The sequence below is a fragment of the Hesperophylax consimilis genome, chromosome 4 (genome assembly GCF_061612785.1).
Source record: "Hesperophylax consimilis isolate HC1 chromosome 4, BYU_Hcon_1.0, whole genome shotgun sequence".
Taxonomy (NCBI): Eukaryota; Metazoa; Arthropoda; class Insecta; order Trichoptera; family Limnephilidae; genus Hesperophylax; species Hesperophylax consimilis.
Window position 1 is genome coordinate 25,786,613 of NC_142839.1, and position 23,630 is coordinate 25,810,242.

Genomic DNA, 23,630 nt, shown 5'->3' on the forward strand with positions numbered 1-23,630 from the left:
AAAAATATAATTCTCATAATGTTTATTTGATAACAATGATTATTAATAATTATTATTATTAATACGTTCAGCAACCTTTGTAAAAATATCAAGGCTCCTGCAGTAATTAATGAAACATTTTCATTTACAATTTAATGTACATGTTACAGTATTAATCGTGATGTAATATTTAAACAAATACAATAAAATCGTGTACAATGGGAAACAACTTTTTGTTGTTAGAAATAAATTGTCCCCTCATAAATAACATCTTTTAGGACGGGTTGTTTTAGAGAATTTGAACAATTCATCAAATTTCAAAGTTTGTTTACAAGTTCTGTCATTATTTCAGCTTTGTGAATAGTAAAGAACTTGAAAATCAACTTTGAAATTTGATGAATTGTTAAAATTCTGTGAAACAACCCGTCCTTAATATGTCTGCTAAGTTGAAAGCATAGAGTTATTATTCAGTTTGTTCCATGAAATAAGGGATGTTGAGTAGTTTATAATGAAGTTGCAGTCTTATTTCCGCCGCTTGGGAGGAGGCATCACATCGGAGTCGTCCTGGAACCTGTGATGGTCTATGAACTCCAGCAGCTTTTCTTGGGTTACGGGATCAACAATACTGTTGCATACGGCTGGAAAATACATAATGAAAATGATTTCAGGATCCGAGGATCATTTAATAACAAAATATATGATGACATCTACATCCACCAATATTAACCCTTAACCCTTACCACTCCTTTGTCGAGTGTGGCTCGACATTATATTTCTTACACCAACTCCTATGTCGAGTCATACTCGACATTATAGTAACGCAATTTCGAAAAATAATTTAAATTATCAAATGTATTTTTTTTTCTTTTAAACACTTTATATCTCATTCTGAATATTCCGAATACGCGAAATACACATATCTCGTCAAGTTTCGCCTTTTAGATAATTTTTAAAATCATATTATTTTTAACCTTGTAAATGCACTGCGCAGTTATTTGGTTGCGACGCATGTAAGTAGGTAGGTACTTGCCTGTCTACCTGCGTAACAATAGGAAGCGCTGAGGGATTTCTCCCAACACATAACAAAGGATTCTTATACCTATTCACTTGTTATCACATAATATTTTGTTCTGTTTGTGTATTTACATTTGTTTTTACTGTTTTTAGTAGCAAATATTTCGTGGCCGAGAAAGCACTGAAAAAGTTTAAGTGAATAAGGGCATATTAAGTTGTTAATTTTATATATTTCTATGTTTTTTGTACTCTATGTAAAGAAAGAGTAATAAAAATTACATATTTTAAAAATTTTTGTTTAACTTTTTATTGAGGCCACTTTTTATCCCTTTTTTGTAAATTAATTAAGGAGTTGGTAGTAGGTAATTAAAAAAAAAATTAGGGGTGCAAAAAGTTAAAATACGACCAACTACAATAGCAGTTTAGTGAAATCATGACTACCTTCAGGTGCACTGCAATATGCAGTGTATAGAGGTAGGTTTTAGAAGTTTTGAAAGCATTTAAATATTGTCCATGAAAATTCCTAAGTAAAACGTTGACATTGTAGATGCCTGTCAATTATTTCAAACATAATTTTTAATATTGTATTTGGCTTCGAGATGTTTACAAAATATTAGTCGTCAGAACCTATGTCATCTTTCGGGATGCTGTGTGGTTGGTTCGTTTTAAGGAAAGGAAAGATCATTTTTCAACTATTTTAATTATTTTTTCTACTAAAAAGCTGCATTAATACTGCCGTGGTAAGTATACACACAGTATCTTTCTTCAGAGTCTCGAAGAAGACTCTGTATTTTTACTTATCACAGCAGAATAGTTTTTTGCGGCTAAATTTCCGACTTTCTAAATCCGGTGTTAGTGTCAACATATACCTAAAAACTACTTAATTTTCTAAAGATGTTTTGTTGTGTACTGTTTTTGTATATTGTTGCGTGTTGTGGACTGTTGTTGTGTTGGCTGAATGCTATAGAAACGAGATCCCTGAGGCATATGTGTGATAAAACCATGTATGATCGTGTGAGAAATGTAGAGATCCTCAAATAATGCAAGGCTGATGGTAAGTGTAATTAGTAAGATTAAAAAAGGAAAGCTCAGATGATTTGGGCATGTAGAGCGAATGAGCAAAGAAAGGAGTGTAAGGAGAATGTATGATGCAAATGTGAATGGTAGAAGAAGACGGGAACGCCCGAGGAAGACATGGCACGATCAAGTGAATCAGATCATATTTGATGAGTATGTATGAGACGATGTGTGAATATGAATGAGGCAAGGAGTGTGCGACAAGACTGAGATTTTTGGCGGTACGCCCTCACTGCCTACCCCTGTGGGAAACGGCGTGATGGTTAGTTAGTTAGTTATGTACTTTGCTGTGGTCAGTAAGATGAGGTGTGATTTTATCTATCTTGTATGACTAATATTATTAGTTATTAATATTAAAACGGAGGTTATTAAGTTAAAAGTCACCAGTAGCTGTCGTATAACTGTTGGGGTACGATTTGTCAGTTCTTTCCCTCATGTAAATCCATTGGTTGTTTTCATATCTGCATTCAATGATTTTATTATTTAGTTCTTTGAGATTCTTGGAAAATTTTATATATGCAAATGGTCTCTCTAGCTGGCCAACAAACAACTGTCCTATTTTACGTGGAAGAATTCTGGAAAGGGAAAAACAATCATTATTAATTTGAATTAAACCATTATGTATTAGTTAACATCCCAAAGAATGTGTTAGCGTCAGATTTAAACTATTAAATAATCATTGTTAAAACTGTTAACCACTCGAAGGACAGCTACCCAAATATGTATTAGTTAACATCCCAGAGAATGTGTTAGCGTCAGATTTAAACTATTAAATAATCATTATTAAAACTGTTAACCACTCGAGGGAAAGCTATTCAAATATGTATTGGTTAGCGTCAGATTTAAACTATTGAATAATCATCATTAAAACTGTTAACCACTCGAGGGAAAGCTATTCAAATATGTATTGGTTAGCGTCAGATTTAAACTATTAAATAATCATTATTAAAACTGTTAACCACTCGAGGGAAAGCTATTCAAATATGTATTGGTTAGCGTCAGATTTAAACTATTGAATAATCATCATTAAAACTGTTAACCACTCGAGGGAAAGCTATTCAAATATGTATTGGTTAGCGTCAGATTTAAACTATTGAATAATCATCATTAAAACTGTTAACTACTCGAGGGACAGCTACCCAAATTTGGGTAGCACTGCTCTTGCCCTTGATTGAATTTAACATTTAAAAACTTAAAAATATGTAAGAAATACGTGGGATTCATTGGCTTTACACCACAGTAAGCAGTTTATGTTTATTTATAAAAAAAAATATGTATAAATTATTATAACATGAATTTTTTTTAAGTATGGGAAAAAATAAAGGAATTAAAAGAAGAAAAAAAACGAATGTATATATTATTATATTATGCATTTTTTTAAACTACATATTTGTAAAAATAAAGGAATTAAAAGAAAAAAAAACATATGTATATATTATTACAATATGCATTTTTTTAAAACTATTTGTAAAAATAAAGGAATTAAAAGAAAAAAAAACATATGTACCTTTATATTATTATAATATGCATTTTTTTTAAACTATTTGTAAAAACAAAGGAATTAAAAGAAAAAAAAACAGCAATGAACTTGCCCTTGGCCTTCTTCGGTTACAACTTTAAGTTTGAAGTCCACGCTGTTCATACTAAGAGGTTTCCATTTAAGAACCTCATCACACCTCCCAGCCACATAAGCCTGAAACGCAACATTACAAATTAATTAAACTTTGTTTTGAATATTATCATGGTCTATTTATGTTTTTGGTAGTGGTGATTTTAATTTGAAAAAATCAACCTATTACTATCTATTTTTATTAATAGATAGATGTATTTCAAAATATTTTTTTTTTGGTTTGACCGAGGATTGAACCTTCCTCCCAAGGGACTGGCTATTAACTGCTGTGAACTTTTAAAATGTCTTTTAAAACTAAAAAAAAAACCCAGGGACTGGAGTCAACCGCGCTAACAACTGAGCCAAATCCTGATTGGGTAGGATCGACATTTGTTTTGTATATTAACTGCTGTAATGTCATCCAATTTCTGAGAAATGCGTATATGTCTGCAAGTGTATGCTATATTTCCACCAAAAGTGGATAGAATGCATTGTCGACAACAAGTCTATTTGCTGAGCTTCAGCTCGATCGGATATCGAGGAGTGGGTTGATTGATTTACAAAACAAAATTGAAATTCAAATTGTATTTAAAATGAAAACATTATTAGTCTGATAAAGACAAAACAACAGTGAAAGGATGTAAGAGGACATACTTCTTTTGAGGGCTGGAATATCAATCCATCAGGTTCATGAAGAAGACTTTTGGCAAACTTTTCTCCTAACAAAGAACCAGATTGTGTCAAGTCCCAAAACTGTTTCAATCTTATACTAAATGGCTCTTTCAACTTGTCAATGCGTCCCTCCATTGTTGCTTTATTCCTAAACAACAAATTAAATGGTAAGAACGGTAATATAAAAATGTTCAATACATTTAGTATACACAAAAATGTATGCGGGAGAGATTTCATCAAGGTTTTAATACAATTATACGTACAAGTATGTATAATATAAGCGGGAGAGATTTAATCAAGGTTTTCAGTACAATTATACGTACATGTTATATGCGGGAGAGATTTCATCAAGGTTTTCAATACAATTATATGTACAAGTAATATATGCGGGAGAGATTTCATCAAGGTTTTCAGTAAAATTATATGCACATACAATATATGCGGGAAAGATTTCATCAAGATTTTTCACAAAAAAGGGCGCCATATAAATGATCCAATTTTTATAATGTGGGAGAGATTCATCAAGGTTTTTAATACTAAATGATATATTACCTTGGTCCGATAACTTCATCTTCAATACAGCGAAGTCTGATTGGGTAAAAAGCTAACTTACCAACGTCTTGCCCATCAATTTTAATAATATCATAACACAAATATCTGGGTACACTTTGGCCATTTACTTTATCAATCACCATTTCCTGAAATAAATAATATATGAGTTCCACAAGGTTTTGATAATGAGTGCATGTTCCGAATGATATAATGAAATTTCATGTTTTTTACAAATACATCATATTAAAGCACGCTGAGGACACAATTTTTGGAATATTTTGGAAAATACCGAACAGTACCTGGTGTGTAAGGTGTTATGAAGTTGTTTTAAGAGTGTAAAAATGTTTCTCGAAGGACCTTGAATGTTTGAGCTATGACCACTGCACATAAGACAATATTTGTTGTACGGATAAAGGATGGACTCATATTAGAAAAGGGCACTCGCTTCCTCCTGTCTTTTCTCCTCACAACAATGTCACTGAACATGAAGTGGCTTGCACGATATTGGCGCGGATGATAATCAGGGTGGCCACAAAAAACGGATTTCAAAATTCCCTGATAATTCCAGGTTTTCCAGGGCAGTTTCTATATTTTTCCCTGATATGTTTTATTTGGTATAAAGGACATATCGTTCAAAATTTTATTTTTGAAACACGATTTTCATCTACGCCAGAAAATTAGAACAGATACATAAATAAAAGGAATTCCGTCATCTAAAGCATTTATTATTTCTTTGCACCACAATGATCTATTCAAAACAAAATACACTTATTACAAATTTATGATATTTCGCCTGAAGACAATTTGTGTACAAATGAAAAGACCAGACAAAAATAGACAAATAAACAAAAGTAAGTACAGTAGAACCCCGATAATTCGAAAAAACGCGTAATTCGAAATTTTCGCCAAAAAAATTACCGCAGAAAAAATTTTTCATACAAAATTTTTTTTAATTCGAAATTCGTTAATTCGTAATTCGAAATTTATTTTTCTCCGCGCACGAAAATTTGTTCGTGAAATTCGAAAAAATTTGATTTTTGCGAAAATAAATCATAATATTTCGTAAATCTGAATCTAAAAGTCAGCCGTGGCGGTAAAACGCCGAAAAATGTATTTTTACGTGGTTATACATCGTCCTAATTAGTATTATTATTGTGTAAATCTGAATCGATTTACGCTGGAATGTTGTATTTTTTCAAATTTATTTCGAATATCCGAGTTTGAAGGGCGGAGAAAATACGTTTTACGCGGATATATGTCGTAGTTTTACGAGTTTACACCAAATATAGTATTTAAAGGGTCGGCCGCGACGAAACTCGGCCGCGAAATTTCGATTTACGCGTAAATGTATCGTATATTTACGAATTTATTTCGAATATTTGAATTTAAATGGCCCGCTGCGACGGAATCGGCCGCGAAATCTCGATTTACGCGTAAAATATCGTATTTTTACGAATTTATTTCGAATATCTGAAATTTTAAGGGCCCGCCGCGACGGAAATCGGACGCGAAATTTCAATTTACGCGGAAATATATCGTATTTTTACCAACTTTACTTCGAATATCCGAGTTAAAAAATACGGCGTGACGGAAATCGGCCGAAAAATTTCGATTCACGCCGAACTATGACATATTTTTACGAATTTACTTCAAATATCTGAACTTAAAAGGCCGGCCGCGACGAAAAACTGCCGATAAAATTCGATTTACGCGGAAATATTTCATATTTTTACGAATTTACATGAAATATCTTAATTTAAAGGGTCGGCCGCGACGGAAATCGGCCGCGCATTCTCGATTTACACGGAAATATATCGTATTTTTGCGAATTTTTTTCGAATCTGAATTTTAAGAGCTGGCCGCGACGGAATACGGCCGCGAATTATCGTTTAACGCGGAAATATATCGTATTTTTACGAATTTAAATTCAGATATTTGAAATAATGTGCCGGCTGCGACGGAAAATTACCGCGAAATCTCGATTTACGCGGAAATATATCGTATTTTTACGAATATCTCAATTTAAAGGGTAGGCCGCGACCGAAATCGGCAGCGAAATCTCGATTTACGCGTAAATATATAGCATTTTTACGAATTTATTGCGAATATCTGAATCTAAAGGGCCCGCCGCTACGGTAATCGGCCGCGAAATTAAAGAAATAATTGGTATTAATACGAATTTACAACTAAAATACCACCCGGATTTGAAGAGGCGGCCGAGAAAATCGATTTTCGGCGTATTTTTTTTTTTTCATAAAAATTCGAATTACGTGGGAATTCCTTAATTCGAAATTTGATTTTTGATGTCCCGTGGATTTCGAATTAACAAGGTTCTACTGTATTGATACTTTGTAAAAATGTTGATAATGATGATCTTTAAATTTTATTACGACCGTACTGGGTGTCCGACCCTTTTGACACTTTGTTGTAACTTTGCTAGCTTTTTCTTTACAGATTTCGCACCTACATAGTATAGGGTAAAAATCAAGGCGGGTGGTTTACGACATGATTGTGTTGCAAGGGCTATTTACGAAAATAATAATAAAAAAATTCCTACTTATTTAGTTTGTCTTTGTAGGCATATCTTTTGTTACACAGGCCGCAAGTAAAAGTAATAAAACACAACTTTGGGACTTCACAAATCGTAAATAACGAATTTCGTTTTATTGTTGGAATTCCCTGATATTTTAAGAATATTTTAAAATTCCCTGACATTTCCCTGATAATTCCCGGTTCGGTAAAATTCCCTGATAATTCCCGGTTTTCCCGGTTTTCCAGGTCTGTGGCCACCCTGATAATGTCATAAAGTAAGCGAGATGAGATCTCGCGCGGATGGGGTTTTATTGTGAGCGGTTCGGGTTATTGAAACAGACTTCACGAGTTGTTGTAACACACTGAATGGAAAGGGCACATAAATGTACAGGAATGGATAGGAAGGTAGGACCAAAGGACAACAATACTCCCTCAGTACAGTGGTCGCAGGTATGTGTGTGAGATGTATGTGTAAATTGATGTATAATGTGTATTGCGTATTGGTGCAACCAGTACCGAAGATATAAGCCGTCAAAATGATTGCGGCTGACCGAAAAGCGTGTGACGTCACGGGACATGTGCGGTGGTACAGCAGCACAGCCAGCCAAATATAAATTTACTTTGTGTGCCTTCACGGAACACTATTGCATACATTTTACCAATGTCTATTTTAAAAGCTCATAACTTCTTCAATTTTAGAGATATTGAAAAATTAATTTTACTTTGGTTATTTAAATATATATGAGGGAACGTTTTTAAGTTCGCGGAATGGGGGGTAAAGAGTGGAAATAAAAATACAAATTTATTTTTCCTTTTCAATACATTCACCAGCTACCCTAATACATTTTTCGGATCTTTCAATTAACTTATATATAGCCTCAAAAAAAAAAAAATTGTCTTTGTCTAAAAAATACGCCGAAACTGCATCCTTCACTTCTTTATCACTTGAAAACTTTTTCCCACTAAATTCTTTTTTCAAGTTTGGAAAAAGGTAATAATCACTGGGAGTCAGGTCAGGACTGTAGGGTGAATGTGGCAAAATTTCGAAACCCATCTTCTGCAGGGCAGCCATCGCAACACGGCTCTTGTAAACACCTTTGGTCAATTTTCCCCTTCTTTTCTCCTCGATGGCTTCCTTTAATTGCTCTAGAATTGAAGTGTAGTAAACTCCGATTATGCAGGATCAACAGGATTCCGAGTCCCAAAAGACTGTCGCCATGATTTTCCAAGCCGATTGTGACACCTTAAACTTCTTGGGTGGTGTTGTGCCTTTCTTGTGCCACTGCATAGAGTCCTGTTTAGACTCAGGTTCATAATGATGAACCCAAGTTTCATCACCAGTAATAATTTGAGCCAATATTCCATCTTTGTATTCCCTACAGAGGTCCAAAAATGCACGAGAACAATCCACGCGCTGTTGTTTTTGAGGCGGCGTGAGCATTCTCGGCGCTGACTTTAGTCATGCCAAGATGGTCGTGAAGAATTTTGAAAATGGTTGTATCTGATACTCCAACCATTTCTACGAGCTGTTTCTTTTTTAGTCGGGCATCTTCTGTTATTAATAATTTCCGGAGTGGTCGCTTCGATAGGCCTTCCTGGGCGTGGGTCGTCTTCAAGCGACTCCCTGCCTCGTTTAAAGAGGGTATGCCACTTGTAAACCATAGTTTTACTTACTTACTTACAGAGCCCGTAAACGGATGACATCTCTTCCAGTATGATCTGAACTGATTTTCCTTGCTTGGTAAGGAATTTTATAACAGCGCGAAACTCGATTTTCTCCATATTCACAATTCTCCCCTTAATTGACTTATTTGGTCGACGATAGCTCAAAGATTAATGACCTAATTACAATAAAACCTAATATACTAATTAGTACCTAATTCAGCAACACCCCCACTAATCACCTACCTACCCATTGCGCGAATTTAATTACGCCCCCTCGTACATAATAATATTTTTATCAAAATAAAAATATAAGAGACAACTTCAATAAAAATCTTAATATTAGATTAGACTTACCCCGTCAATAAGAGTATTAACAAGATGTTGCGACGGTTCTTTTTTCCTCGGAAAGCGGAAACCTTTCACATGAAATACGCTGTTATCTCGATCAAATAGGAAAACCTCATTTTCTTTATTGATGAGCATCATATATCTGAAAAGGGTTATCAATTATAACAAATAGACATAAGAAAATAGACGTATGAGTCTTTTTGGTCATTAGTATAGTTATCATTAAAATATTTGAGCCTTTTTTGTCATTTTATTCTTCTAATATGGGCTAAAAATGTGGTTATTTTATGAAATTTTGATTCAAAATGATTTTATGAGAGATGGCTTTTGATAATTCAGAGATTCACCAGCATTTTAGGAGAGATGGCTTTTGATAATTCAGAGATTCATCAGCATTTTAGGAGAGATGGCTTTTGATAATTCAGAGATTCACCAGCATTTTAGGAGAGATGGCTTTTGATAATTCAGAGATTCACCAGCATTTTTGCAAATTATCACTTCAAGGGCACATAAATAAATACATTACATACAAGAAAAAATAATAATTTGATTAGAGAACAAACAAATCTTGCACATTTAAATATATGTATTTCGTTACACCATTATATCAATTTACACTCAAGAGTCTACCTTGAGTTTAAATTTATAAGTTATGTTATAAGCATGAATGATAGGCAATTTACCACAAATAGAGACTGTAAAAGCATGTTATGGATATAATTCTGAAGACAGTGAACAATTTTAATACATACCTTGTTCCGTCAGCTTTCCAGGAAACTCGGTACGGCTTTTCATGTAACTTCCTTATGTTGTTGGTGTCCATAGACACGGGCTGAGATCCCGGGAAACCAGACCTGTCCCAGGTGCACATGTCCTGCACCTTCTTCTGGATCTCGCCCAGTCGGGGCTGCGTTGTGAAGTGGGTCACCCCTTTTACCCCGGGCACAAACACAGGGGTTTTATTCACAAACTCTTTGCGTCTTTTACCTTTCGAAGGGCCACTGAGAAAAAATATTCAGATTAAATTATTAAAAATACATTATTTATTTTGTATTGTACCTATTAATTTATTTTATTTTTATTTTATTTTTATTTTATTTATTTATATTACACATTGTATCTATTAATTGGCAAACTACTATAGTACTCTTAGATAAAAGAAACTAGGGAGATGAGCCGTGAACCATTATTAATATGAAACCGGGTGTACAAAAGTGGTGCCAACATCGTTACTACCTTTGATTCTACCTACACAACAAATGCGTAACTTTCATTTTTGTCGTAGCTAGGCAACAATCGGCAAGCTTCCATGCTATATCTCCCTTTGGTAGTACTTCAACAGGTTTTAATTATGAATGGAAAAAAAAGTTTTTCTTTTACATATTTAATAATATTATTATTCAATTTATAAAAAATAACAGATTTTTTATAAACAAGTTCTGCCGTGTAAAATGGAATTCTACCAATTAAACCTGATAACTATAAAAAATTAAAAATATCTGTGAAATCATAGACATTCAAATCGATTGCCAATCAGGGAAAGAGGAAAAAACCAAGATATAATTTGTCAATAAATACAGACAACTTGCACTGTAATATCACTATTGAGTCCTCCAAAATAAAATCTTTTTACAAATCACTAGTCCTTTCTACAATGGCGCGCAAATTGCTGGCTGCATAAAAAACTTAACTACAAATCCCAAATCGGGTGAACAAAAGTTCGGACTTGTTTCAAAATTGAATATTTAGTTAGACAGTTATACAAATGTGTTATAATTTACCCACCTCACTCAATTTTAGCTCCGCTACGCTACGCAGTTCGTTTAAAAACGAATGTTCAGATTGTGTGCAAAAAAGTCCCACAATGGCCTGCTTTGCGAACCTTTGCTTTACTTAACATTACTTTTCTGCACTGGTTATTTCACTGTGCGCTTTTTGGCGGTCGACGTACGACTAAGTCGTAGTTTATTTATTAATTTATTCTCAAACCCACTCTGTGCCAAAAATATGGTCACATGATTTGCCTCCAACTCCTTGAAATGATACCCAAATTTAATGTTAGGGCAAGTCTATTAATTTGGATGTCTATGTCTAAAATGCATTTTGCATTTGAAGTGAACAAAAAACACTATGGACGGGTTGTTTGACAGAATTTGAACAATTCATCAATTTTTAAAGTTAATTTTCAAGCTCTGTGAAAGATCTATTAAAGTTCTGTTATTATATCATTATAGGCTAGTTGCTTGACAGAACTGAAATAATAAAAGAAATTGAATAGGACTTTCATAGAACCCGAAAATGAACGTTGAAATTTGATGAATTGTTCAAATTCTCCGAAACAACTCGTTCGAAGATTATTACCCCTCAGCTTTATCATTCGCTTCTGGTTCTACATCTTCGGCTTCTCCGTTTCCATCATCAGATTCTGAAATTAACAAAGTTAAAATAGTTTCTAAAGGCATGTGAGACAACACATTTCAAAGATTTAAGACACTAGTTTTCAATTAATGCAAAACAGATATAGTACGAATGTGACAAAATTGTGAACATAACGATTTTTGATTATTTTTTATTCCTCCTTAAATCTTCAATCGCAGACAAAATTTGATGTAAATGATTTGGAATTATGACAAAGTTAAAGTGATTAAAATATTTGAATCAATTTCAATATTTTTTACAACTCCACACGGGAGGCCCTGAGGACAATGATTTTTTTCAGAGCCTGTGTCATCTTTGGGGATGCTATGTGGATTTGAGCGATTTCTTTTATTTAAATTGAATACATACCAGTATGCCATGTTGGCAGGGGTGGCGGTGCTGGAGTAGATTCTACATCGTCGTACCTCTTGAATAACTCGGTTAAGTAATCGCCTTTGTAAATACCGGGAGCCCTGAAAATATCCATACAAACAGATAGTAGAAGGAAGACTGGTTCGATGTGATCAAAACTGCTCCACTAGAAAATGGGATTGTTGTAAGATGTTTTGGAGGCAGTCGAGAACAGAGGTCAAAGAAGAGAGAACAAGAGAAGAAAAAATGAAAAAGATGTTGAGTTAGGAATGTGAGATCGTTATGTGACGTTAACAGAAAAATAATATTAAAATAGAAAATAAAACATTTTTTAAAATAGCCCAAATGAATTCAGGAATTATTATTTTTCTGAGTTTATTTATTACACTGTTATACGTGGTGGAATTATATAGTATTAAAATAGAAAATAAAACATTTTTTAACTTATTTCCACTTGTTTATTTTACCAGTACCGGTTTCGTCCTATTATGGACATCTTCAGGCTGGCAATTGAAATTCTTTTGTTACAGAATTTATACAAAATTAGGTACACAATGTCAAGGTAGGTACATTTTTTTTTTTTCTTTTTGGGTTATTAAATTACAATGGTTCTTTAAGGTTAATATGTCATAAATAAGAAATAATAATATAACAATGGTCACTATAGCAGAATAATGGATAATTTAGTAAATAAAATAATGAATTTTCCTGCATACAATGCAGGACAATCCGGAAGAGAAGAATATAAGTTAAAAAATGTTTTATTTTCTATTTTAATACTATATAATTCCACCACGTATAACAGTGTAATAAATAAACTCAGAAAAATAATAATTCCTGAATTCATTTGGGCTGTTTAGTTACTTAACAATCCAGAGCCGTGAGAGACAGTCACTGCGCAGTATTAAAGGTTGCTTAGTAATGGCGGTTAACTGTTGAATGATATAATATAAAAAGCTACCTGGCTCTTGCGAACTCTCTGATTGAGGCATCCACGCTGCAGTCCATCTGTTCCACCATGTAAGACACTATCAAGAAGCCAGTTCGGTTGAATCCGTGTGTACAGTGAATACCAATGGCTTCCAGTGGGTTGTTTCGGATGAATGCAGAAACTATCTTGATGAACGTTCTGGAATACAAAACAATTTATCTATTGTTATAAAAATATAAAAAAATACAGAACTTTTTGACATGGTCATACTAGTCCCGTCGGTAAGAGCAATGGGGAAACTTCTGGCTATATGCGAAGCATACGTTCATAGTCACAGGCTAATGTACAATGCTAAAAAATCATCACTGTTGATATTTAAAGCACATACTGGTCCGGTTGTCATTCCGCTCATATGTCTCGGCGGAGCAAATCTCAAAATTTGCAGCAAAATAAAATATTTGAGTCATGTCATCACTGAGCATGCGAGCCAACATGCTCGTCAGGAGATTCAACAGGTGCTGTCCTCTGGTGAAGAAGCAACTATTTCAGACGTATTGCATGAGCTTTTACACTAGCGAACTATGGACAAGGTTTCAATTAACCATCTCTATTTCAGCATTGCGAGAACGAGACACATTAGATGCCTGGTCTACATAATTTCACATTTACGGCATGGTCTAACAGTTACAGGACCTACTTCCTACCACCACCTACGTCAAACGAAAGTGAAAGTAGCTGGGTGACGGGTAATCGAGTTTCAGGTCGTGTATGACCTAGTACGGCGGCTGGCGGGGCACCCGTAAAACCTGCTCGAACTCGCCAATGAGTCCTGAGCAACCCGGGTTGGGTAAAACGATCGATTGACCCAATTTTAATCTAAATATGGCTGTGCATTGACAATATACAAAATGAACGTATTTAGGATTTGTTTGAAAGTGCAAGATTTTTTCAGTATGGCTACGGTAAGAGTCCACCAAGCGAAATGCCTTTGATTATGTTTATTAACTAGACCTAAATAGTCGGGTACTCTCCAACCATTCCACCTTCTCCCTTTTTCCGTTATCCTTCTGCTTCACCATAGTCAACTGGCTTTGCATGGTGAATCTTTGGTTGTTATCACATTTCAAAAAAGGATTGATTATTCACAAAAACATTTGTACACAAATAAAACAAATCTTAAAATCAAAGTACTGTGGCTTTATTAACCCTTTTCAAGCATATTTAGTGGCATGGTCGAAGAATGGAAGTATCCTTTATTCTCTTGCCCCGTTACCCATCGGCCGAGTTTGTAATCCTGGGGGACTTCAATGTTCATAATGAACAATGGCTGAAGTTCTCGGGCCCAACAAACTCTGCCGGTAGATCTGCGGAATCCTTTGCCCTTATCCATGGACTAAGCCAACTCATAGAATCTCCGACCAGAATACCAGACATCCCATCACATCGAGCCAACCTACTCGATTTGTTTCTCACTAGTGAGCCACTCGGGTACAGAGTGGAGGTGACAGCGCCCTTAGGATCCTCTGACCACTGCCTGATTACCACCTCTGTCCCATCCTCCATGAACCGTCAACTCGACAAACATGTAAAGAGGAAGGTATGGCACTACAGGGCAGCAAAATGGGACGGCATGCGGTCTTTCTTCGGCGCCTTTCCTTGGAGTACTGTATGCTTTAGCTCCGAGGACCCATCAATTTGTGCACGCGAGGTAGAAGAAGTAATCACATCAGCAATGGATTGCTACATTCCCTTCTCCGTCAAATCCTCTGGAGCGGGCACAAAACCGTGGTTTGACCATCGCTGTGCCGAAGCTGTCAGACTCAAAAATACGGCTTTTAATGCACTCCGGAAGATTAGCTCCATGAATAACCTTTCGGAATACCGAAAACGGGCAAGGGATTGTAAGAGAGTTCTAAATAGAGCTAAGAGCGATCACGACCAGAGAATTGCGAAAAAGCTGGCTGACTGCCCCACTGGTAGCCGTGCTTTCTGGTCACTCGCTAGCTCGATCGGAAGAAATTTCTGCAGAACCACTTTCCCACCTCTGACCAAGCCTGATGGTCGGCTGGCTAACTCGGCCCGCGAGAAAGCTGAATTATTAGGCAAATTTTTCGCGGAAAACTCAACTCTTCAAGATAACGGAGAGACTCCCCCTTCCATTCCGCACTGCGGTTTTCAAATGGAGGAACCGAAGATCAGGAACAGAGAGGTTCTCCGAGTCTTGAACGAGCTGAAAGTCGACAAAGCCAGTGGGCCGGACGGAATACCTGCCTTGGTCCTCAAGAGGTGTTCTGCAGAAATGACTCCAGTGCTCGCGAAATTATTTAGGCTCTCTCTCAAAGGTGGAAAGGTGCCAGATCTTTGGAAAAAGGCAATCGTCCACCCAATCCCAAAAAAGGGGGACCGTTCCGACCCTTCTAACTACCGCCCCATAGCCATCACTTCCATACTCTCGAAGGTATTAGAAAGGGTGGTTAACAACAAATTGCTCACATATCTCGAGAATAACAATATCCTAAGCGATCGGCAATATGGATTTCGTCGAAACCGATCGTGTGGCGATCTACTCGGATATGTAACGCATATTTGGGGGCGGTACATGGAACGTTTTGGTGAAACCCAAACCGTTGGGTTGGATATCTCCAAAGCCTTTGACAGAGTCTGGCACCGGGCGCTTATCGGGAAATTACCATCGTATGGGATCCACCCAACCCTGCATAGTTGGATTGCGGACTTTCTGAGGGGAAGAACAATTCAAACCGTGGTTGACGGCTCTTCTTCCTCACCGCACCAAATCAATGCGGGGGTGCCACAAGGATCTGTGCTGTCTCCGACGCTGTTTTTATTGCACATCAACGATCTCGTTGAATGTGCACCAATTCACTGCTACGCTGATGACAGCACCGTTCACGAGGGTTATCTTTTTGACAGGCCCCCTTCCACCTATGATGTCCGAACAGCTCGGGAAGTTTTGAAGCGAAAAATTGACCACCACCTAGAGATGGTTCGTGCCTGGGGTAAGGCCAACTTGGTCAGTTTCAACGTCTCAAAAACCCAAGCGTGTCTGATTTCGGCAAAGAGGGAGATCAATGACTGTCTGGTGCAATTTGATGGGAGCACTCTCCCCAATAAAGACTCCATTGAAATGCTTGGAGTTACTATATCAGACCAGCTCAAGTATCGGGGATCCATAGAAGCCCGAGTAAATCAGGCCTCCAAAAAGTTGGGCGTCTTGTACAGGGCTAGGAGATTCTTCAACAGTGACCAGCTGCTGACCCTGTACAAGTCTCAAGTCCGCCCAACTATTGAATTTGGGAGCCACCTTTGGGCTGGTGCCCCAAAATACTTGATAAACCTGCTTGAGTCTGTGCAAAGGAGAGCGATCCGTCTGATTGACAATCCGTTGTTAACAGACCGATTGCCTTCTCTGATGCATAGACGCAATGTAGGCATGCTGTGTCTGTTCTACAGGTATTTCAATGGAGCCTGCTCCAAGGAGCTAGCAGCATTGATTCCTGATGCACCGGTGCACGTGCGCGAAACTCGACGGACACGAACTGAACACCCGTTCACGGTTGACGTTGGCTTCATGAGAACGGGCCGTTTTTACGACTCGTTTTTGTGTAAGTCGGCTCGTATGTGGAACGAGCTACCGGCATCTGTTTTTCCTCCCTCCTATAATCCGAGCCTCTTCAAGGCCCGCATTAACAAATCCCTTCCTACAGCCCCTACCTTACTCCGCCTCACAACGCCGCCCAACCGGGTGGTGATATAGTTCCCCTGTCTGTGCACTGCACAGGCAGGGACACTCTTGTGAGGTGTCACATAAAAAAATAAAAAAAAATAAATAAAAAAAAAAAATCCAACCTGTTTGAATACATTTTCTGATAAATCGGGAGTAAATTCCTCCATAATTAAGATTATATCAGGTGTGCAATATCCTCGGGAATGCAAATTACCCAATTTAAATTACCACATTTATTCGAAAATACATATTTTCCCAAGATTATTTCAATCTCATATTTTGTCTATTGCTCATTAGTAAGAGAGTTACTAACCAGTCTGTACTTAGCGTTCAACCTGGTATATTTAACAACCTGCTCAAGGGATTAGTACATAAGTATACAATGACCGTCTGGCATAAATCTTGAGACAAATATTATCTTCTTCGTTAATTAAAAAAAATTCTGATTGTTTTATATATTATCACATTGTTATCATAAATCTCAGTGCTAAATAAGTTTGTTTTGTGTTTTTTCGGTTTTTGCATGAAGACAGTGACGATAATTTTCAATTACATAAAAGTGATGTCAAAGTAAGAAGAGATCGGAATCTAAGGATTATTTACTTGAGTGACTGTGAACAAAGTAGATTGTCACCTGTTCTTAGTAATTATTTGAATCCTGAAGGATGGAAACGAGCTTTCGGAGTTGACAGGATTTCCGAGAGACATCCGTTACAGGAGAAAAAACACCTGGACCCATAGACATATGAATATTAGTAGACCTGCCCTAAGTGATTAAAAGCGTATTATCCCCACTCCCCATACCGGTTCCATTGGAGCCGGCTGTGCTCGCGTATGGCCTCAAGTGAAATTTGAAAACGTGACGTCATCATTCTTGTGCGAACTATGGTCGAGGCATCATCGGTTCATTTTACGAAATAACACGGCTAAATGTTGACTTGTACTATGAAAACTTGTAAAAATAGATGTGAAAAAGAGAATAAACCCAATTGTCGTATTACATTCCATATATAAGCATTATTTTACTTTATTTTAAGCATATTCACATCGTATAATATAGATCAGTTTTAGAAACATATACTATCACATCGAGAAACGTCTGGACGCGAAACACAAAGCTGGTTGGTTGCTGGGAAGTAAATTATGAACATTTATAAAAGTGTCTTAACTAAATACTTAAACGAAATATTCGACTCTGAAAATAGAACCGAATTTTTTTGCCGAATTTGGACTTCGCAAATTTGTTCATAACGTGGCGAGTAATTTGCGCTCCCATGTAAAAATGTCTATTCATTCAAAAGCAGGTTTTACTTTTAAGAAGTAAATGGTGATATTATAATGCGAGATGCCTATTTACTGTCAGATTGATTTATTGACGAATCACAGTCAGCCTTACTCCCTTCGTTCTTCAACAGTTGATTTTACCCCTCGCCATTATCTTCTCGTCTATTAATTCCTATGTCTGTGCCTGGACCTAATTTAACCAAAGACTTTTAGAAGTAAACTTGCGAATCAACTCAACGGACTTTGCTGTTCTTCTAAAGGGGCAGTGTGATTTGGAATTGCGGTTAAAAATTATATATAATTGTTTCTGAATCTCAAAAAAGTGAAAAGAGTGTGTGAAAGATTCTAATCGTGCAGTTTGAGGAGGACGCAGAGAAACCTTTTTTTTCTAAAACATGTGAAAGTCATCCAGAATTGAATCCGGGTGACTGTTTTGAACATCATCACATGATACAAAATTACAAAATGTGAATTATTTTTATGTATCTTTCATTGTTAAATAATGTTGAAACCAATTATATTATTATCACTCTTTCTCTATCCATTTTTTTTAAAAGAAAGATGAACATTCTCGGGTAACGAATAACCTGACAATATTTGAAAATCTCCTACTACCACCACAGTAAGCGGAAAATATTGCTTGTGTTGTGATGGAGGATGACTTAGCCAGCCGAGGAATTGAACGTACTATGCCTGGGTGGGACCCAAACGCGATGCCAACTCAGCCACTGTACATTGCTGTTATTTTAAATGCTCGTTTAAGCTACATTAAAATGGGGTTTTCCGATATTCTATTGTTATTATAATTGGTACTCTCTCAATACCGTTGGCAACATGCAGTTGTTAATTGAGTTTTTTGGAATATCCTACATTACGATTGTTTTGTTAGATTATTTATGTAAGCATTAAGTATTAAATTTAATTATTATCTGTACTCAGTGTCACTCTACATATAAAACTGTACCAAAACTGAAGATATTGTCAACCTATTTGCTGACTTTTTCAAAAGCGATTATAGGGAAGATGTCTCCGTTAATATTGTTCGTGAATTAGTCACTGAAAATTATTAAGTTGCAACTATCTTAATTAGTAGACATTACCAGCATTTTCTGCAGTGTCCAAGTTTTACTCTTTGCTGACGATATGAAGCTGTTTAAGATCATTAATGATGTGTATGACTTTTGAAATGGTGTTCTGGTAACAAACTAAATTTATACTAATGTATATTCTTTTGTCTTGTTTACTTATGTAATTTTTGGATCCTCTTCCCTCGTGAGACCTTTAGTGAACCAAGGAGGAGTGGAGAGGAAAGATGAGGCTACCTCTGTGAACTCTTCCCTTGTTTGGCCTTCACAAAGGGGAATGGAGAGGAGAGATGAAGCTCTCTTTCCTTGTGGGGCCTTCAGGGAACCAAGGGGGATTGGAGAGGAGAGATGAGACCTGGGAACACACATTGTGGAACCAGAAGACATAGCCACATATCCAATGACAACCCTGGTGAACTTTATAAAAGGGACCAGGTGATTGTTAAAGGAATGAGGTAAAATGGGAGATAGCACAATGGGCCTATGGCCTAAGTGCTCACGGGAATTATATGTAAACCGTCTCCGCTCTATAAATAAATAAATAATATGCAGTGAACAAAAAGATATTACAGCAAATGGGCAAGTAAAAGTGACCAAACTGACAAAAAATGTAGAATATTTATCGTCCCCAAAGGGTTAAAAGTTCCACAACTGAAATGTTGTGCAAACATTGTGTTCTCCACTAACTTAAAACTCAAAATGTTTAGGGTTTCAAACGCATATTTAACCTCAGCTTTTTTTACCTCGTTTGGTCTTCAGATGGTGTCTCCCCGTGTCCCCTGCACTGGAGTTTTACATATTTACAATCCGCTTCTTCAACTTCTGATTTGTTGTAAAATCTTGAGGTGTTGGTTAAATCTATCCATAGTCCAAGTTTTACCTAAAATAGAAGAAAGTATCCATGTTATATTACATGAACATGTAAACATTTTATAATATGCATGAGAAATCTTTATTGGGTAAAGTTGTTGAATTCTGCCTCATGCAAAGGCTCTATAAAAAAACAACTCTTGATTTCAACTTAAATGTCTAATAGAGGCAACTAGTTAAGTCGGGGAAAATGTAAACATACACAAAATAGGTTTTTAGATTGTAATTTTGGGTTATTTTAATAATTTATGCGTATTTCCTAAAAAATTGAACTTTAATGCAGGTTTTACCATCTCCCCTGACATAAATAGTTGTTTCTTGGGTAAATTTTGAATAGGGCCTGACACGCTTATTACGAATATTTTTTAGAAAAAAACTTTATATTCGCCTTAATTACTATAAAAGAAAACTTTTTGCATTCCGGGCGGCGGAAAATTATGCATTTTGATTTTCAATTGCGTAAAATCAAAATTCACTTCGCGAATCGATGTGGCGACAATGCGCCGCCATTAGGAACGCACTGTTATGTTGGTATCACTGATGCATTAACAAGAGCTAAATACGACCGTTGCTATCTTCGTGGGATACACATGTTTGTGTAACATGGTTTGTGATACAAAAGAAAGTGCCCCTTTATAACGCCTGCTCGCGTCAAGGCAAGAAAAACATCCCAGTTTTCAAGTAGTTTAACGGCTACGCTAGGTTTGTGTAACATGGTTTGTGATACAAAAGAAAGGGCTGACTCCACGAAGTTAGCCATAGTCGTATCTACGCAATGTATCAGGGATACCAACATAACAGTGACGTACCTAATGGCAGCTGATTGCCGCCGCATCGATTCGCTAAGTGAATTTTGGTTAACGCAATTGAAAATTTAAATTCATAATTTTCCGCCGCCCGAAATGCAAAAAGTTTTCTTTTGTAGTAATTAAGGCGAATATAAAGTTTTTTTCTAAAAAATATTCGTAATAAGCGTGTCAGGCCCTATCCAAAAATTACTGTTTCTTGTAGTAATTAAGTTGAAACCAAATGTTATTTATACATTTTTGGCGTATTAAGCGTGAGGCGGAAATCGACAAGTTTATCCTTCATTCTTGTAATAATATCAACCTGAGAGTGAGTATTGCCGTTTCATTTTTAGAATAAAATTGGGTTTTCTCTCAAAATTATTACATTCATCAAGATTTATAAAACACATTGGTTTGAAATATGATTACCTTGTAGCTCTTCATTGACATGAACAAAAACTTTGGTTGAAAACGACATTCTTCTGGAACTTTAGAGTCGAATTTGGACGACAGCGGAGTTTTGAATGCCAAAAATTTCCCCACTATGAGGTCGGCGGCTTTCCTTGGGCAGCCAAGCCACCTGTTGGGTATTGGACCTGGATCACCCATCGTACGCAATAGCTATCACTATGTTGCAGGGAAGTTTTTATTTTAAAACAAAGTAAACACTATTATAGCACACTGAAGTCCGAATATCCAACAACACGTAAGCACACGAAAAATGAATGCAGCGAATTGTATAGGTTTATTAGAACCGTTAAAACATCTATGAATGGGTACATTAGGGATTTGAGTCTATATAATAATCGGGACGTTTACAAAACAACGCGCAAAGTTAACACCACGCATCATATTTTATTTTTCACTCGATCTTCAGCAAATTATTTTTTAAATGTCATAGACAAAACATACACCTCCTGGCCTTCTGTCAAATATTTTATGTTGCCTGGTGATGGTATTATCGACATTCCAAACTATGTTTCGACACCATTTCACCTTTGTTTTGAATGAATGAATGTAAATCTTGGAAGCGGAAACAAACCCACTTCCCGATCGAACTGAAACTCGAAAGATAAACTCGTTGTCAATGACAATGCATTCTATCAACATTTGATGGCAATCACAATCACACACGCGGATATATACGCAATTATCCGAAATCAGATGACACCATAGCAGTTAATATTCGAAATAAATGTCGGTTCTACCAAATCGACACTTGACGAGGTTGGTTGAGTTGTCTATCTAGTTCCTGGATAGAAAGGTTTAATCCCCAAACAAACCATTTTTTTGTTTTAATTTTTTTTTTATAATAGATGTATTATAGTTAATAATATTTTTACGGGTTGATTTTTTTATGTGATGACCATAAAAAATGATGTTCGATGTTTGTAGAAAATGTATAAAAAAATGCACTGGGCTGCCCGCGAGCCCGTGTCGCACCTCGGAGAGATTCCGAAACGAACGATCTATTTAATTTTTCACTAGGTTTTTAATATTATTTTTTGTTAAATCTAAGTTGATTTCTTAGTACTTATGTTTGTTCATGGGAATCGAATAAAAGTAGACAAAATGTTGTTTTTTTAACGGAAACAACGGTATATAGTAGTGAAAGGTAGAAAAAGTCGCGGACGCCCGAGAAAGATAGTGCGCAATCAAGTGAAACAAATATTTGTGTATGTATATATTCACCGAATACGGCTAAAGCCATTGAATGGTGGTCTTTCACGACTTCACCGATGCTGATAGTATCTACCGCTATGTGCGACTCTTTGTATAAATACAATTATTTTCAACAGTTTCCCTGTCGTATCCTTGTGACGATAGTTTGCTAAATGAGACATTCATTTTGAAATTTTGACCGTCTTCAAAGGCAATATGTACTAAGCGCCAATAAATTACCTCGATTCTAAATCAATGCATAAGTAACACTGCAAATATACATTGGATTTTTCCCTTTTTTTCCATGTAATATTTTTTATTTTATTTTGAATTTAATATTACCAACGCATTATAAACAAATCATTGCAAATGCCTTCTTAGTAGCTTGACACCACTTTTATTGCGGTAAATTTAGTAAATCTCCCAGCGAGAAAATGGGCTTCTAGCTAAGTCAAGACTTTCTAGCCAATCACTGCTCTACCCTCAATCCCTCAATCACTGCTCTAACCTTGACATTTTCTACGAACCTTATGCTACGTATACATACGCAAGCCGAACTGCCGAACTGAACTTCGACATGTGGGAAAGGAACAAAACAACCGCAAAGGGCGCTAAATGCCGCTTGCAGTTGCTTCGTTCCTTTCCTGTAATTCGTGGTTCGGTTCGCAAATGTATAGGTACCATTAGGTGATGACTAGGGGTACGTATATTTCGTTTTTACGAAAAAGATGCGATAATAGCGAAATCTGCATTTTATTGGCGATAAAAGCGAAATTTGGAAATTAAATACTTTCGCACATTTTTACGTTACGTGCTTTCAAATGTTGATCAGATCAGAATTATTACAACTCTGTTCAAAACAGACAGAGACGGCACGAGTTGTTGCGTAGATGAGGAGCGAGCGTATTGCAGGATCTTGTTTTGGCAGGCGCGAGTCAATTGCGCCTTAAAATTCGAGTTCAGACCAGCTGCTTAGCTAGGAAGTAGTGTAGGTTGCAGGATCGTGTTTTGGCAGGCGCGAGTCAAT

At 36.3% G+C, this 23,630-nt stretch overlaps 1 protein-coding gene across 1 annotated transcript; it reads right to left on the reverse strand.

Moving 5' to 3' along the window:
* Window positions 1-477: 477 nt before the first annotated feature.
* On the reverse strand, window positions 478-21,852 carry mRNA-cap (RNA guanylyltransferase and 5'-phosphatase mRNA capping enzyme). The gene is made up of 12 exons (XM_089651553.1): window positions 21,371-21,852; window positions 20,027-20,163; window positions 13,200-13,367; window positions 12,236-12,339; window positions 11,810-11,873; window positions 10,201-10,449; window positions 9,455-9,590; window positions 4,904-5,049; window positions 4,334-4,499; window positions 3,663-3,763; window positions 2,455-2,645; window positions 478-617 (listed from the first exon to the last, which is right to left on the reverse strand). Exons 1-12 carry the CDS (start codon window positions 21,548-21,550, stop codon window positions 502-504), a joined length of 1,758 nt encoding a protein of 585 aa, XP_089507679.1. The 5' UTR covers window positions 21,551-21,852; the 3' UTR covers window positions 478-501.
* Window positions 21,853-23,630: the final 1,778 nt, after the last annotated feature.

Excerpts from the sequence above, each read along its gene's own strand:
- mRNA-cap (XM_089651553.1), bottom strand. The coding sequence starts at position 21,550 with ATGGGTGATCCAGGTCCAATACCCAACAGGTGGCTTGGCTGCCCAAGG. Across the intron at positions 13,368-20,026 it reads CCATCTGAAGACCAAACGAG|AACGTTCATCAAGATAGTTT; the intron begins GTAAAAAAAGCT and ends TTTGTATTCCAG. Across the intron at positions 12,340-13,199 it reads AGAGAGTTCGCAAGAGCCAG|GGCTCCCGGTATTTACAAAG; the intron begins GTAGCTTTTTAT and ends GGATATTTTCAG.